Source organism: Phyllobates terribilis, unplaced genomic scaffold, assembly GCF_046119375.1.
Source record: "Phyllobates terribilis strain yellow unplaced genomic scaffold, ASM4611937v1 Scaffold_2__4_contigs__length_985480577, whole genome shotgun sequence".
Lineage (NCBI taxonomy): Eukaryota > Metazoa > Chordata > Amphibia > Anura > Dendrobatidae > Phyllobates > Phyllobates terribilis.
The window spans coordinates 420,896,300-420,912,008 of NW_027362762.1; the positions used below are offsets into that span (position 1 = coordinate 420,896,300).

Sequence of the window (15,709 nt, forward strand, 5' to 3'; positions counted from 1 at the left end):
GACTAGTGGTCAAACATGTGCATTTGCTATTATACATTTTACACTAAGGCTAGCCTTGATTTTGGGAGAACTAGTCCAAATCCAGTCCACCTCTCTCCTGCACATTCAGTTCTTGGGCAGCAGACGAAGAGCATTTCTACAGACCAGCCCTTGTTAGCTTTCTGCTCTCCTTCCAAAGTCTCATCAAACCCCCACCGCCGCGACTATCGTCCAACCCAGTCAGTCAGCTGAGTCTGCCAAATCCTGGTAAAGGCTTTTAAAGTGTTCTTAACCATTGGCCCCTCCACCCGTGTCCCTGAGCTGCTTAGCCCTAGTGCTCCTCAAGCCCCCACCCACTTCCTCCTAGGGCCGTCAGCTACTAAGCCCTAATACTACATGTCCACCTGTTACAAGGGGTTGGTGATAGCCTTGATTGTGATAACCATGCTTATTATAGCAGGTTGCATCAAAGCGCACACAGTTCAGGCCAGTAGCGTGATAATGCTGATGGCCTGAACTGTCAATGAAAGGAGAATACCTGACCACAGCATTCAGAAAGCAGGCTGAGTAGGGAGCAGGGCACATCTTAAGAACAGTCTTGGAACTAAAGGTGCATTTACTCTGCACAATTATTCTGAACAAATGTTCCTTGGAAAACTCATTTCACAATAATCGTGCTGTCAAAATAGGCAACCAATCACCTGACAAAAGAGCAAAACACTTGTTTGTTGTATAAAAGATCATTGTTCTTAATAGAGAATATTGTCCTGTGTAAATAGGACCTGTGCTGCCGAGAACAATGGCATCCAATGGGCACTATGAACATTGATTGTGCAGTGCGCATCTGAAGCAGGGTCGACCTGTTTAAATAGCCTACTAAACAGCTATCAAGTAGCAAACCTGTTGCGATTTGATGATCGTTTAACACTGTGCATCATGCAGTGTAAATGAACCTTTAAGTTTAACCCTTTAAAGCACCACTCCAGAATTTTTTTTATTTTATCGTTTGAGTGGTGCTTCTTATCTAAGGCTCTGACCCTACGTTTATACTCAATTGCCACTGTCTTCACCTTCTATCACCATCGCTCGCTCGGTTTCCAGTAGTTTGTGACCTGCCAGATCGTCCCAGTGTTTCGTGGAGTGAACCAGAGGTCACAACTCAATACAACTCTATGAGAGCCTAGTTCTGGTTCCCGTAGACTTGCAATGAGCTCTTTTGATGTTACTTCTGACTTCTGGCCAGTCAAAAGTGCCGGACACAAGATGGTGCCATGGGACTAGAGTGGCCGGGTCAAAAAAAGGTGAGGGCGAGCATAAGACAGGAGGCAAAGACCTTACAGTAGAAAGCGCTGAAAAAAAAACGCTAGCGTGAAGCTTTAAGCATTCTAATCTTACAGAGTATATTCACACACATGAAAAACATGAAACACATTTGTTACAGATTTCACTCAATGTATAGCAAAGTGAAAAATCCACAGTGAAAAGTTGTCAAATAAACTTGACCACTATTAATGTTACACAATAAACGCCCATTTTTCCGCAGGGTTTACATAAATCACATCCCTTTCCATCCCAGTATGGACCAAATTTACCAGAACTGCATCCGAAAATTTAGGACAGATGTAAAAATGCATAAATTGACATACAGTAGATATAAAATATGCAGCGTATCTGCACAGTGCTAACTTAACCATAAATTGGTGAAATAAGGCTTAGATGAGCCTCCACTAAAGGTAGGATGTGACTTTACTTCATTATTGGAGGAATTGACCTCTATACCTTGATCGACCTCTATACCTGATCAGAATGAACAGGCAGCAGAAATGTACCCCTTTAACTACTTTTCATGTGCAGGGGTTCACTTGAAGTGAATAGGCCTGGATGCATTTCCCTGCACGGTGGGGGGGTTGTTTCTTTTCTCCCAGCGGAGTTCAATCAGGAAAGGAGTCATTATCAAAATAAGCACTGAGGCTGCACAAACGGAATTTGCTAATTTACAAAGAATTAATGGAAAAAACATTAATTTATAGTAAAATTTTAGAAGCTAATTTCTAATGAAAGAAAACTTATAGGTGAATTGTGTAATTCGCAGTTTTCACACATTAGCGTTTTGCGGTCCGTACTGAGACCGCGATGCATAGACTGGCCATGGGGCTCCTGGCCTGAACTTGGTTGCCTCATATATACCTAGCGAGACTTATATGCCTATGGAAACACGGATTTGTGAAATTGACCTAAACAGGAGTTCCTCCAATAGTTGCCAAAATGCAAAATATACTAAACAATGAACCATGACCTAAGACTTTATTTGTATTTATTAATTGCATTTTTTTTCTAGTTAAAAAAAAATCTATAGTTAGACACACAATGGCTCATGGTGGGCATGGCATCTTTTGTGGGGGGTTCTCATAGTCTTCTCTATAGAACTTTAAAACGCTAGAAAAAAAAAAAAATACATACGAAATTACAATATATTTAATAGAACACCAAAAATTCTTTATTGATTGTGCAAAATATAACGTACATAAACTGCATTCATATATGGTCTAAGCATACAGCAGAAAATACAGAGATTTCACATGAGAGTTCAAGATCTAATTAGCTAAAGCAGATTATTTTCCTAAAAGCAATAGGTTTTTAGTAAATGGTCCAAGCTTAAAGTGGCGGTCAAGGTCCATCTGATATATGGTTTTAACAATCTAATGGACACATGTCTGCACATTGCCAGCCTTTATTATTTGCCAGAGCAGTGTTGTTCAGTGAAAGCCCTAGCATTTTCTCGGCTAGCTTATTCCTAAACACTGGGTAGCGTGTCTCCAGGGCAAATACAATGGCTCATTACATGGAATTGAGAAGTGGTCAGCAGCTGCACACAATTAACTCAGCTTGAGCCTGGTCTTCGAGCAACATTTTCTACTATGTCTATAATTATATCCAAGATGTTCCTTTGAATGATTGTATATCAGAAGTCATTTTCTGTTTAAACACTCTATGTGCCGAATCTCCTGGATAATTATTTATTTGGATGTAATAGCTATGTTTTAAATTGTGCCAAATATCTACTCCATGAAGCTCCCTGAGAGGCATATCCTTAAAGGGGCTTTCTGAGTTTGCAAGGACAAGGGATGGAGAATATGATAAAATAATTAAAGAAGCATGACTTACTTGTTGAATTCCGTGCTGTTCTATTATTGCAGCTCTGGTGGCCCAGTGATTGACTGCAGTGGTCATGTATGGTATATGGCATGTCATAGATGCAAGCAGGGCCGGCGTCAATACCTGAAGCACCCGGGCAAGTGCCGGGGCCCTGAGCAGGCGGGGGGGCCCACTCACTGTTGGGCACCCCAGTGTGCTTTAAGACCGGTGAGCGGTGCGGTGTGCTGCCGGTGTCAGTGCTTGCGCCCCCCCCCCGCTTGCTCAGGGCCCCAGCAGCCGGCAGCACAATACTTACCTCTTCCCGTGCGTCACCAGTAGCTCCGGTGTCTTCTGCGGCTACTGCACTGTGACGTCTCAGGCCAGTGGGCGCGGTGACGTCTTTACACTGTGCTCTCTCCTGAGCCGTCACAGGGCAGAGAGTAGAAAGACGCCGGTGACGCTGGAGCCCAGAGCAGCGGCAGCAGGTGAGAAGTGAGCTGAGTATTTGATTTTTTTTTTATTTGTATGGAAGCATGGGGCATTATAAGGGAAGGGGGGGTGACATCCTGCATGGGGCATTATATGGGGATTCGGAGGGAGAGACATCCTGCATGGGGCACTATATGGGGGGGGAGAGGTGACATCCTGCATGAGGCATTATATGGGGGGGAAGTGACATCCTGCATATGGCATTTTATGGAGGGGGGGAGTGACATCCTGCATGGGGCATTATATGGGGGGGGAAGTGACATCCTACATGGGGCATTATGTGGGGGCACAGCCTGCATGGGGCATTATGTGGGGGCCAGTATTCTGTATGGAGCGTTATATGGAGGCCAGTATTCTGTATGGAGCGTTATATGGGGGCCAGTATCCTGTATGGAGCGTTATAAGGGGGCCAGTATTCTCTATGGAGCGTTATGTGGGGGCCAGTATCCTCTATGGAGCATTATATGGGGACCAGTATCCTGTATGGAGTGTTATATGGGGGCCAGTATCCTTTATGGAGCGTTATAAGGGGGCCAGTATCCTTTATGGAGCGTTATAAGGGGGCCAGTATCTTCTATGGAGCGTTATATGGGGGCCAGTATCCTCTATGGAGTGTTATATGGGGGCCAGTATCCTGTATGTAGCGTAATATGGGGTCCATTATTTTGTATGGAGTAATATATGGGGCACATAATACTATATGGAGGACTATATTGTCCGGTCTGCACTGTGCACTGTGAGGATCCGCCAGCTTCTGAGCTTTTGTAGAATTTACAATAGATTTCACTCATGTAATGTAAGAAGTGAAATCTTTGGCATTGTACTATATGTATATATATATATATACTATATATATATATATATATATATATATATATATATATATATATATATATATATATATATATATATAATATATCCATATATTTCTCTGTGGTAGCTGTACATCATGAATCATGGTATGTGTTAAAGGGGCCCGCTGAGACACTTTCGCCCGAAGCCCACAAAAATCTGGAGAAGGCCCTGGAAGCAGGCTAGTGCACAAGGCCTGGCAAAGAGCAACAAAGCAGCAGCAGTGAAAAGAAGGAGCTTGAACAGGTAAGTTATGCTTGTTGCTATTATATCACATATTCCCTCTCATCCAATTTTTTGGACAATCTGGAAAACTTTTTTTAAATAGTTTATTCGCTTGATATTGTGTGATCCTGTGTGCAGGGAGCAGGCGCTGCAGACAGGGGAGAGTGCCACACTGACACTGCAGGGCCTGAGATTCAATTCAGGCAGTGCTCGCTCTGGGCAAGTGAGAGCTGTCAATCAAGCTAAATGTAGCATATTCATTGAGGGATGGAACAGTATACTGAGCCCTTGGCCTCACTATGAGTGCCCCAATGAGCCCCCATTTTCATATCAAATAAAACTATTTTTCCTTCGAACTAAAAAAGTCAAATCTATACTGCAGGTATGAGTTTTATAGGGGGTATAGGGGCTAAGTCCCCCATAAAACTGTGTAAGCAGTTTGAAACAAGCTATGTGAGTGACAGACTTTCTTCAAGGTACACTATGTATATAAGCAACAGATAGTAAATCACCAGGAAGGCTATGGTGTGGTGGTATAGATAAAACTTAAATATCCTCCTCTGAAAAACTAAAGCACACCATTGCCATAAATGTGTTTGTTCTTTCGGATCACATCCTTGTTTGGGCTTAAAAAAATATGAACTACTGATCTGTAATTATAAATGATTTACCTCCAGTGTCCTTGACATCTTCAATGCAAGTTACTGTTTCGTTGACCTGACAATCAATTTTGTGAGCTGCCAGTGAAATATTTTCATGCAAAATTTCACCCTTTGTCTAAAGTCAAAAGATTGAGAAAGAAAGAGAGAGTACTTTATTGTGGATGCAATCAAAGTATGAGTAACTTTATCATCATGTGTAAGAAGAAACTTTACATTGAACAGTAGAGTTATAACACCTTATGTTAGGATACAGAATTTGATGATTTTTTTTAGATTACGTACAACCTGAGACTATGTTCTCCTCCATTCTTTTTGTGTATGAAATTATCAAAACTGATCTAAAACTGATCAGTGACTTTATCCCTTTTTAGTAGATCGTTTGTTAAAAAATGTACATTATTTTGTTTGAGTATGGCTGCATGATGACTACTGGGTTTTTTCTAGTTTTAGTAGGAATATGTTAATGCTACACTGTAAACTGTGTGCTTCTATGCAATAGTGAAGAAGTCCCATATATGCTTCAACATAAACACAGGCTAACTTTGTTTAGATGAACTTAAATGAGGTCTAATGGGGGAATGTTTCTCCTTGTGGAGTGCTAAGATGGCGTTAGGAGACTTATAGGCCATGCACTGCTCCTCTGGGAATTTAAATATGCAAACAGCCTCTACAGAGAAGACAAGTGCAAGAACTCTAATGCCACCAATTAAAGGTAGCAATCCTACTAGTTAATATCAAACCTTTAACAGGCCCTGCCACATGACTTAGGATAAAAAGTCTAAGCAGATGGAGTGCCTTGTTTGACTTTTTATCCTAAGTCATGTGGCAAGGCGTGTTAAAGGCTTGATGTTAACTAGTAGGACTGCTACCTCTAATAGGTGTCACTAGAGTTCCAGTAATCTTCCTCTCTGAAGAGGCTATTTACATATGAAGAACTCAAATGGCATGAATACAGACTTCTAACCCAAATTTCGCTGAGTACCATTTGGAATGATTTAGAATATAAATTGCAGGACAAAATTTTTAGTTATCCTGCAAAATCTAGATAGAAGAGTAGAGGCTAACAGTAAAGTGGAAACAACTTCATATAAATGGCTATAGTTTAATGGTATTCAATAAGTACATAAAGTTAAAGGGGCCGATTTATCAAGACTGGCATAGCGTAAGCTTTCACTATGCCAGTCTTCATTAAGAGGCACATGGACTGGAGTAGCATTTCTGGCATAGAAGACACCAGCAGATTTGATGAATTTGACGGCTGCGTAGTCATGTCCCACTTCGGCTCTTCACCAGCTCTGATCATTTTTTCGGAACGGATTCAAAGTAGCGTGAAAATGACAAAAGTAAAAAAAAACTCCACGTTGAGCAAAAATATTGCAATTTTTCAAAGCTGTTATGACACTTTTGTGGCATAAATGCTTTGATGAATCGGCCATCAAAATATTTGGTTATCGACATACTCTGAACCATGTAGCAAAATAATGTAAATGTAATGATTAGTGCTGCCTTTTACTATTACTGAAATCATATCTTTACTCATGAAATTATGGGGTTTATGCACAAAACATAAACAATATTCCTCTAAGAGCTCTTTTATATATCATTTTTTACGTATCAATTTATGGACAGATCATGGACTCTTTTCAATGAATTCGCCTTTCCACTTGGCTTTTTTTTTTTTTTCTTTGCGGACTGATTGTCTGCAAAAAAAAAAAAAAGAAGAAAGTTGCAGATCAAGCCCCTCAAGTTATTGGCCTCGTAAAAAAAAAAGTATAGCACACAAATATCACTAATTTGCTTTCATATGTTACTGTTTACTGGGTAGGAGAAGCTAAGTTTTTTTCCTTGTAACAGAAAAATGAATGCAACAAGGATTGTAAAACTGACACATGGACCAAAAATGGATCCAACACGCTAAAAAAAACCACACCCTTTTTTGACGTAAGAAAAAGAAATTGGGAAATTGTGTGTGAAACAGGCCTTATTGTGAGACAGGAAAAGCTTTTCCTTAGAACATTTTTTAATAAAAAGGCAATCATTGGAATTGCAGGGCACAGAACAAGTCTGCGTTCAGTAGCTATAATCAATAATTTCCCCGTGCTGAAGGAGCAGCACAAGGGGATATACATTGTAGTAGGTTGTTAGCAGAGAGAAGTTATTGCACAGGTAACACAAGAATCCTCTAGGGTCTGATGGCACACAGTGTAACTCCATCTCATGCTCTTCAGGCTCTGCCAGCATCTGCTGGTTACATTCTCCTCATCTTCCTGATTTGCACACATCACATGCACAATGCAGAAGAGAATTAGTGGTGTGTTCTGGGAAGATCCAGCAGTAATGAAAGTCCTCTTCAGCTGAATGCACGCCTAATGGCTACGAAGTCTAACCATCACAGACCCCATCATATTTATAAATTGCAGCAGATTCTATCATTTAGGACCTGTCACCAAAGGTATCATTTTCGTTTTGCTTTTCTAGCCAGCAGTCAGAATATAAAGTACTGAATGGGACAGTTCTCTAACAAAAAGACAAGATTGCCTTATTTTATTACATGAATAAATGATCAATCTTTAAAGTGTGCATAGCTTTTTCTTTATAAATACATGTAGCTACTGTATCTATGACTTAAAGGGAACCTCTCACCAGGTTTTCCCAATATGTACTGAAGCCACCATCTTTATCTGATTTATTCCTGCAGTTCATCGACCTGTATCTGATTGATGTGGATGACGCGTCCTACGTCATCTACAGATTGCCGCAAATCTTGATCTGCGCTGTAAAGGACAGTGCAAAGTCCTTGTCTGCGTATGCACTAGCACCACTTAATACAGAAGTGAAGTCAGTGCTGACATTATAGGACTTTGCTCTGATCCTAGTAGGGCAGAGCATACAGCAACTGCGCATGCCTGCACTTTAACTGCGGAGATACAAGATTTGCGGCGTTCTGTGGGTGACGTAGGAAGTATTATCAACATCAATAAAGCCAGCAGGATGGCAGATGCAGGGGTTGAAGAGGCGCCAAGGAAAGAAAAAAGATGCCCATCGTACCGGATCACGCTGTATGCCAGAAATATACCATATAATGTATTTTTTTACATATGCAGAGGGAGTACAGGTCTTAGATACAGGTTGATGGACTAATGGGTTAATAGAGCAGATAAAGTTGGAGGTTTATGTATATAGTGGGACAACTTGGAGTCAGGTTCTCTTTAAAGGGAACCAGTCAGTTAATTCATGCTGACCAAGCCTCAGCATGAATCAGAGCTTGGATGCATGATAGCAGGATGGTATACTTTTCTCTGAAACACAAGACTAGCCCGGTTGCGTCTCCAGTTTCTCCCCACATTGCTCTAGATGATTGACAGGTCTCTCCCATGTGTGTATATAAGCAAAAAGAGCAATTCCACAATTGTAAAAATTACTTACTGTATATACACAGTTAGAGTCAGAAATATTTGTACAGTGACTGAATCTAGGTGATTTGGGATCTACATGCCACTATTTTTTATTTAAAATGATTTGAGATTCAGTTGAAGTGTAGACTTTCAGGATTTTGAACAAAAATATCCCGTGAAAGGTTTAGGAATTGCAACCATTTTTCATTTCAGGCGCTCAAAAGTAATTGGCAAATTAACTTTAACTTAAATAAAATGTTCATTTTTAATACTTTGTAGAGAACCCTTTGCAGGCAATGACTTCCTTAGGTCTGGAAGCCATGGACGTCACCAAACGCTAGGTTTCCTCCTTTGTGATACTTTGCCAGGCCTTTACTGCAGCTGACTTCCGTTGCTTATTTTGGCTTTTTCTGCCTTAAGTTTTGTCTTAGATACTGAAACACCTACTTGCTGGAGAGTGTTTTTCACTTGGGTGGATGTTGTAAAGGGGGTTTTTCTACATCATGGAAAGTATTCTGTAATCATCCAGCACTATTGTCTTCTATGGACCTCCAGGCCTTTTTTGAGTTCCAAAGCTCAGCAGAGCACTCTTTCTTTTGCAAAATATACCAAACTGTTGATTTGGCCACTCCTTACATTTCTGTTATCTCTATAATGGATTTCTTCTTTTTTTTCAGTCTAGTGATTGTCTGTTTTTCTTAAATTGATAACACATTTGTTTTGGGTTCATAGCAACAGCTTCCGAATGCAAATGCCACACCTGGAATCAGCTCAAGATTTTTACCTGCTTAATTGATTATGAATGAAGGAATAGCTCATGCAGCCCATTAAAGAGCTTTTGAGATAATTGTCCAATTAATTTTGGTCTATTTAAAAAGAGGCAGCTACATATTAAATAGCTGTAATTCTTCAACTCTTATTTCAATTAGGATGGAATACCCTCAAATTAAAGCTGAGAGTCTGCACTTTAAGCCCATATTGATTATATAACTGTATCTTGAATATGTTTTGGTAAACAGAGTAAATGCCAAAACGTGTCTCACTGTCTAAAATATTTGTGGATCTAACTACAGTACAGACCAAAAGTTTGGACACACCTTCTCATTTAAAGATTTTTCTGTATTTTCTTGACTATGAAAATTGTACATTCACACTGAAGGCATCAAAACTATGAATTAACACATGTGGAATTATATACTTAACAAAAAAAGTGTGAAACAACTGAAAATATGTCTTATATTCTAGGGTCTTCAAAGTAGCCACCTTTTGCTTTGATGACTGCTTTGCACACTCTTGGCATTCTCTTGATGAGCTTCAAGAGGTAGTCACCGGAAATGGTTTTCACTTCACAGGTGTGCCCTGTCAGGTTTAATAAGTGGGATTTCTTGCCTTATAATTGGGGTTGGGACCATCATTTGTGTTGTGCAGAAGTCTGGTGAATACACAGCTGATAGTCCTACTGAATAGACTGTTAGAAGTTGTATTATGGCAAGAAAAAAGCAGCTAAGTAAAGAAAAACGAGTGGCCATCATTACTTTAAGAAATGAAGGTCAGTCAGTGCGAAAAATTGGGAAAACTTTGAAAGTGTCCCCAAGTGCAGTTGCAAAAACCATCAAGCGCTACAAAGAAACTGGCTCACATGAGGACCGCCCCAGGAAAGGAAGACCAAGAGTCACCTCTGCTTCTGAAGATAAGTTTATCCAAGTCACCAGCCTCAGAAATCGCAGGTTAGCAGCAGCTCAGATTAGAGACCAGGTCAATGCCACACAGAGTTCTAGCAGCAGACACATCTCTTCAACAACTGTTAAGAGGAGACTTTGTGCAGCAGGCCTTCATGGTAAAATAGCTGCTAGGAAACCACTGCTAAGGACAGGCAACAAGCAGAAGAGACTTGTTTGGCCTAAAGAACACAAGGAATGGACATTAGACCAGTTGAAATCTGTGCTTTGGTCTGATGAATTCAAATTTGAGACCTTTGGTTCCAACCACCGTGTCTTTGTGCGACGCAGAAAAGGTGAACGGATGGACTCCACATGCCTGGTTCCCACCGTGAAGCATCGAGGAGGAGGTGTGATGGTGTGGGGGTGCTTTGCTGGTGACACTGTTGGGGATTTATTCAAAATTGAAGGCATACTGAACCTGCATGGCTACCACAGCATATTGCAGCGGCATGCTATTCCATCCGGTTTGCGTTTAGTTGGACCATCATTTATTTTTCAACAGGACAATGACCCCAAACACACCTCCAGCCTGTGTAAGGGCTATTTGACCAAGAAGGAGAGTGATGGGGTGCTACGCCAGATGACCTGGCCTCCACAGTCACCAGACCTGAACCCAATCGAGATGGTTTGGGGTGAGCTGGACTGCAGAGTGAAGGCAAAAGGGCCAACAAGTGCTAAGCATCTCTGGGAACTCCTTTAAGATTGTTGGAAGACCATTTCTGGTGACTACCTCTTGAAGCTCATCAAGAGAATGCCAAGAGTGTGCAAAGCAGTCATCAAAGCAAAAGGTGGCTACTTTGAAGAACCTAAAATATAAGACATATTTTCAGTTGTTTCACACTTTTTTGTTAAGTATATAATTCCACATGTGTTAATTCATAGTTTTGATGCCTTCAGTGTGAATGAACAATTTTCATAGTCATGAAAATGCAGAAAAATCTTTAAATGAGAAGGTGTGTCCAAACTTTTGGTCTGTACTGTATATATATTTATATATTTATTTATTTGTTTATTTTTTTCACTTAGGGAAAAATGAGTTTCAGTATTTCATATAAATGGAATATCAAATGAGCATTGAATAGTTTCTCCATAGAAAAGAAATGGAGATAAGCACATGTTAATGATCATGTATATCGATCAAGATATGGTTTCTTTCTCTAAAAGACCTATACTTTAGCGCTAATCAATTGTATAAGAAAGTAATATCTCATAAAGCCATACTGAATGAGATCAAAGTGATCCCTATTGCCAGAAGGACTAATCGAATTTCTGTACATGTTATATGATATAACTAGTGTTTATGATGTCTAATATTATCCGCCTTATCCAACAAATGGGGAGCCACGTTCAGGGTGTTTTAGTTATCCCAGGCCTTAAAGGGAATTTGTCACCAAGTTTTTGCTACCCCATCTGAGTACAGAATGATGTAGGGGCAGAGACTCTGATTCTAGTGGTGTGTCACTTACTGGGTTGCTTGCTGTAATTTTGACAAAATCACTGTTTTATCTGCTGCAGATCTATGAATATTGAGTTTTGTATAACCCCACCCAGACAACTGATTGACAGCTTTCTAACCATATACAGTGTACACAGAAAGCTGTCAATCGGTGGTGGTGGGCATGGGATTATACAGAGTTCATTAATATACTAGTCCTCTAGTGATAATCTCCTGTTGATACAACAGTGTATTTTTCAAAGCTACAGCAAGCAGCCAACTAAGTGACATATCGTTGGAATCAGGGACTCTGCCCTTACATTCTGCTACTTTAGATAAGGTGGCAAAAAAATAAACTGCAAATTTATATTAGAAACTTAAGCACCGGGCACATTATGGTCCATGTTTTATCTCAAGCCATAACGGCCAAGACCAAATAAACTTAGTGCAACACATCTCTCCTAGATCAAATGGAAAAAAGGTGAACAATTGGAGTTTTTAGAGGTTAATAAAATAAAGTATTATTCCTTTATAAATAAAAATATAAAACTAAAAACAGTCACATAGACGTAAAATGGCCAAAAGAGACAATACAAAAAACAGAAAAAATGAAAAGAAAAAGAAAGTAACAAGGACCAGGGGAGGAATCCGGAAAATGGGCAGATATATAAATTTCACATATATAGGAGGTTAATGTGTGGAAAACAAAGCCTCTCTTTAGTGGGTAACAAGACCTCTCAATATGACTTATGCTTAAAGGGGTATTCCCATCTCCAAGATCCTATCCCAATATGTAGTAGGTGTAATAATAATAATAATAATAATAATAATAATAGCAAATACCTCCAATTAGAAATGCAGTATAGTTTTTCTGATTCGTTATGTCTCTTTCTTGATGTGCAGGGGATTACAAGACCTTAGGTATCCATGGTTACAACCACTGATATAGTGACAGTTAGCTAGATGCTAGTGGTCGTAACCACGGATACCTAAGGTCCTGCAATGCCTGCACATGAGGAAAGAGATATAGCGAATCAGAATAACTATACTACATTTCTAATTGGAGGTATTTGCTATTATTATTATTATAATTACACTTACTACATATTGGGATAGGATCTTGGAGATGGGAATACCCATTTAATTCCCCCACACCTAAACAAATGTAAAAATCCTCCAAAAGAATTGCCACAAAGGGCAATCAGATCTTACCCATGATACAGGCTCATCCCCCAGAAGGTAAACTGCGACCCCGATGCGCGTTTTGCTATGTTTAATGCATGGCTTTATCAAGGGGAAGTAGAATCAATAAAGGAATAATACTTTTAACCTCTAAAAACTCCAATTGTTCACCTTTTTTCCATGCATATTTACATAGTAGATCTCTTAGACCTGTGTGGGTAGGAGGAGACTGAATACACTGGGACTCGTGAGCTCTCACATGCTATAGGTTGACTCATAGAATTCCTGTATTAATAGGAGAATTATATAGCCATTCTGACATGGATTGTCAAGGTAAGTACACTAGTCTCATTAGGCCTAAAATATTTACCATACTTTATAGGGTACACTTTTTATATTGTGAATCCTGTTGACAGATCTGCTTTAAACCTACTGTGGTATTCCATTCATTAGATCCATAGAAGATTTACAAAGGCTTTCCTTATCTATGTCTTACTGCATTTCTCCTACACTTTAGCTCCCACAGATGTAAAACACATAAGTCATACCTGTATAAAATCTTTGCTTCTTTCAATAGCTGAGTCAAAGAGTTTAAGGAAGAAATCTAATGTAAAGTAATATTCATTAGCAAGTGATCGCAGAGCCTTCAATATGGAATAAAACAGCGCTCCTCTCCGTGCTAAGGGGTACAGTTCATCTCTCCTTTGCAGTAGGTCATTCAGACATGATTTAGCCCCTTCAAGCTCTTCTGAAATCTTTAAAATAAAAAAAAAGTAGTCAATGTGAGGAGATAAGAGTGAAAGTTGATTTCCATAAGCAGCGCCACTCTTGGGTTTTGTGTGGGTCACCCTCAGTCTCTAAAAGTAGACCGAAATGCAATGCCAAACACTGCCTATAGATAAGAGTGGTGCTGTTTCCGAAATGATCAGTAAACATAATGATAGGTCAGTCTATGACTTATTGATTTTAATATTTTGCTTAGTAAATGGCATGTGAGCACAAGTATTGAACTTTCTGCATTTGGCTTACTTTTTTCTTTTCCTCGAAAAGTGTAATGATATTGACATCAGCATGCACGCTGCTTAATTCTGAAGAAAGTAAACATTCTCTAGTTTTCTCCTCAAGTTCTTTTAAACTTTGCTGGTGTTTCAGAATAATGTTTCCCATTTTCTAAAAAATAGACATATTGACAACAGCTTTACAATGAACCTAAACGAGGTAATGGGTTGAAATTTTATTTTAGACTTTACGATTTTACATACTTCTGGCTACCACTCTTAGACCAGTCGTACAGTACATAACCGTATAAGAAATCGTCAGAGTTTCATCCAGAAAACTAGGGCAATTTTTTTTCTCACTTGTCATCCATGTGCAGTCTGCATGCAATCTGTTTTTATATAGCAGCAGCTATTACCATCTACAGTTTCCTATGTTATAGGATTGCAATGTATCCGTAAAAAATGGACGCTATATATAAGACATACAGTTTTGTTTGCACACTCAGACTTGAATGGGTGAGTTTCATCCAATTTCTAGAAGAAACTAGAGCAGACTGAGATATTTTTCACACGATGATTCGGCCACTGAAAAAAATCTCTCATTGGCACTGCCCCATTGAATAATATTGGTACGAGAACGGTCTGTTGAAAAACACAGATAGCACTCGTACAAGAAAAACTGACATCTGAATGCATCCTCAAGGGCATGGTAGTATCATAGTGGATTTTTATTTAGCAAAACAACCAATTCTCATTTATTTCTCTGAAACGATTACTCAACATTTTAAAAACCAGGCAGACATGTCTATTGCGACTGACAACTCACATCAAGCTGGCTACTCAGATGAGGCTGGAGCTTTACAAACGCCCTTCTGATCAATAACTCAAGCAGGCTTCCTTTAGAGAAATTATAATTTAGAATGGTTGTCCCTGAATTGATGTCAGTGTTGAGATGGGGCTCTAGTTCACAGGCAGCTAAGTAGAGTTTGAAGTCATCAGCACAGAGAAGTCTATGTCCATTAAATGCGATTATTGAGGAAGACCCTAAAAAAAAGAGGCATAAATTGTGAAATAATGACAATTCTTCTACAACTCTAAAGACAACAACAACTCCTGACAAACACATGACCAAAGTATTTCATTTAAAGCTATTGTTCACAATCAAGTTTCACAGATAACACTGAACTTACTAATGTACATCAGGAGAAAATTATTAATGCAAAAGCACAGGAACAGGAGGTGAGTAGTGCACTTAAGAAAAAGAGGCAGCACTCCAAAAATTATGAGAAAAGAGGACTTTATTAGTCCATCAGATGTGGCAACGACTCGGCTGAGCACAAGGCTTGAAAAAGGCTGTGCGCAGCCGAAACATTGCCACATCTGATGGACTAATAAAGTCCTCTCTTTTCACAATTTCTGGAGTGTTGCCTCTTCTTCTTATGTGCCATATATATATATATATATAGTACAGACCAAAAGTTTGGACACACCTTCTCAGATTTTTCTGTATTTTCATGACTATGAAAATTGTACATTCACACTGAAGGCATCAAAACTATGAATTAACACATGTGGAATTATATACTTAACAAAAAAGTGTGAAACAACTGAAAATATGTCTTATATTCTAGGTTCT

General features: G+C 39.4%; 1 protein-coding gene across 1 annotated transcript in view; it reads right to left on the reverse strand.

Annotated features, from left to right (window-relative positions):
* Nucleotides 1-15,709, reverse strand: part of LOC141213014 (uncharacterized) — a 903,379-nt gene that overhangs the window by 299,234 nt on the left and 588,436 nt on the right. The window contains 4 exon segments of the mRNA XM_073665145.1: nucleotides 5,352-5,457; nucleotides 13,624-13,830; nucleotides 14,105-14,245; nucleotides 14,900-15,117. Of these exon segments, the coding sequence (XP_073521246.1) occupies nucleotides 5,352-5,457; nucleotides 13,624-13,830; nucleotides 14,105-14,245; nucleotides 14,900-15,117 (672 nt within the window).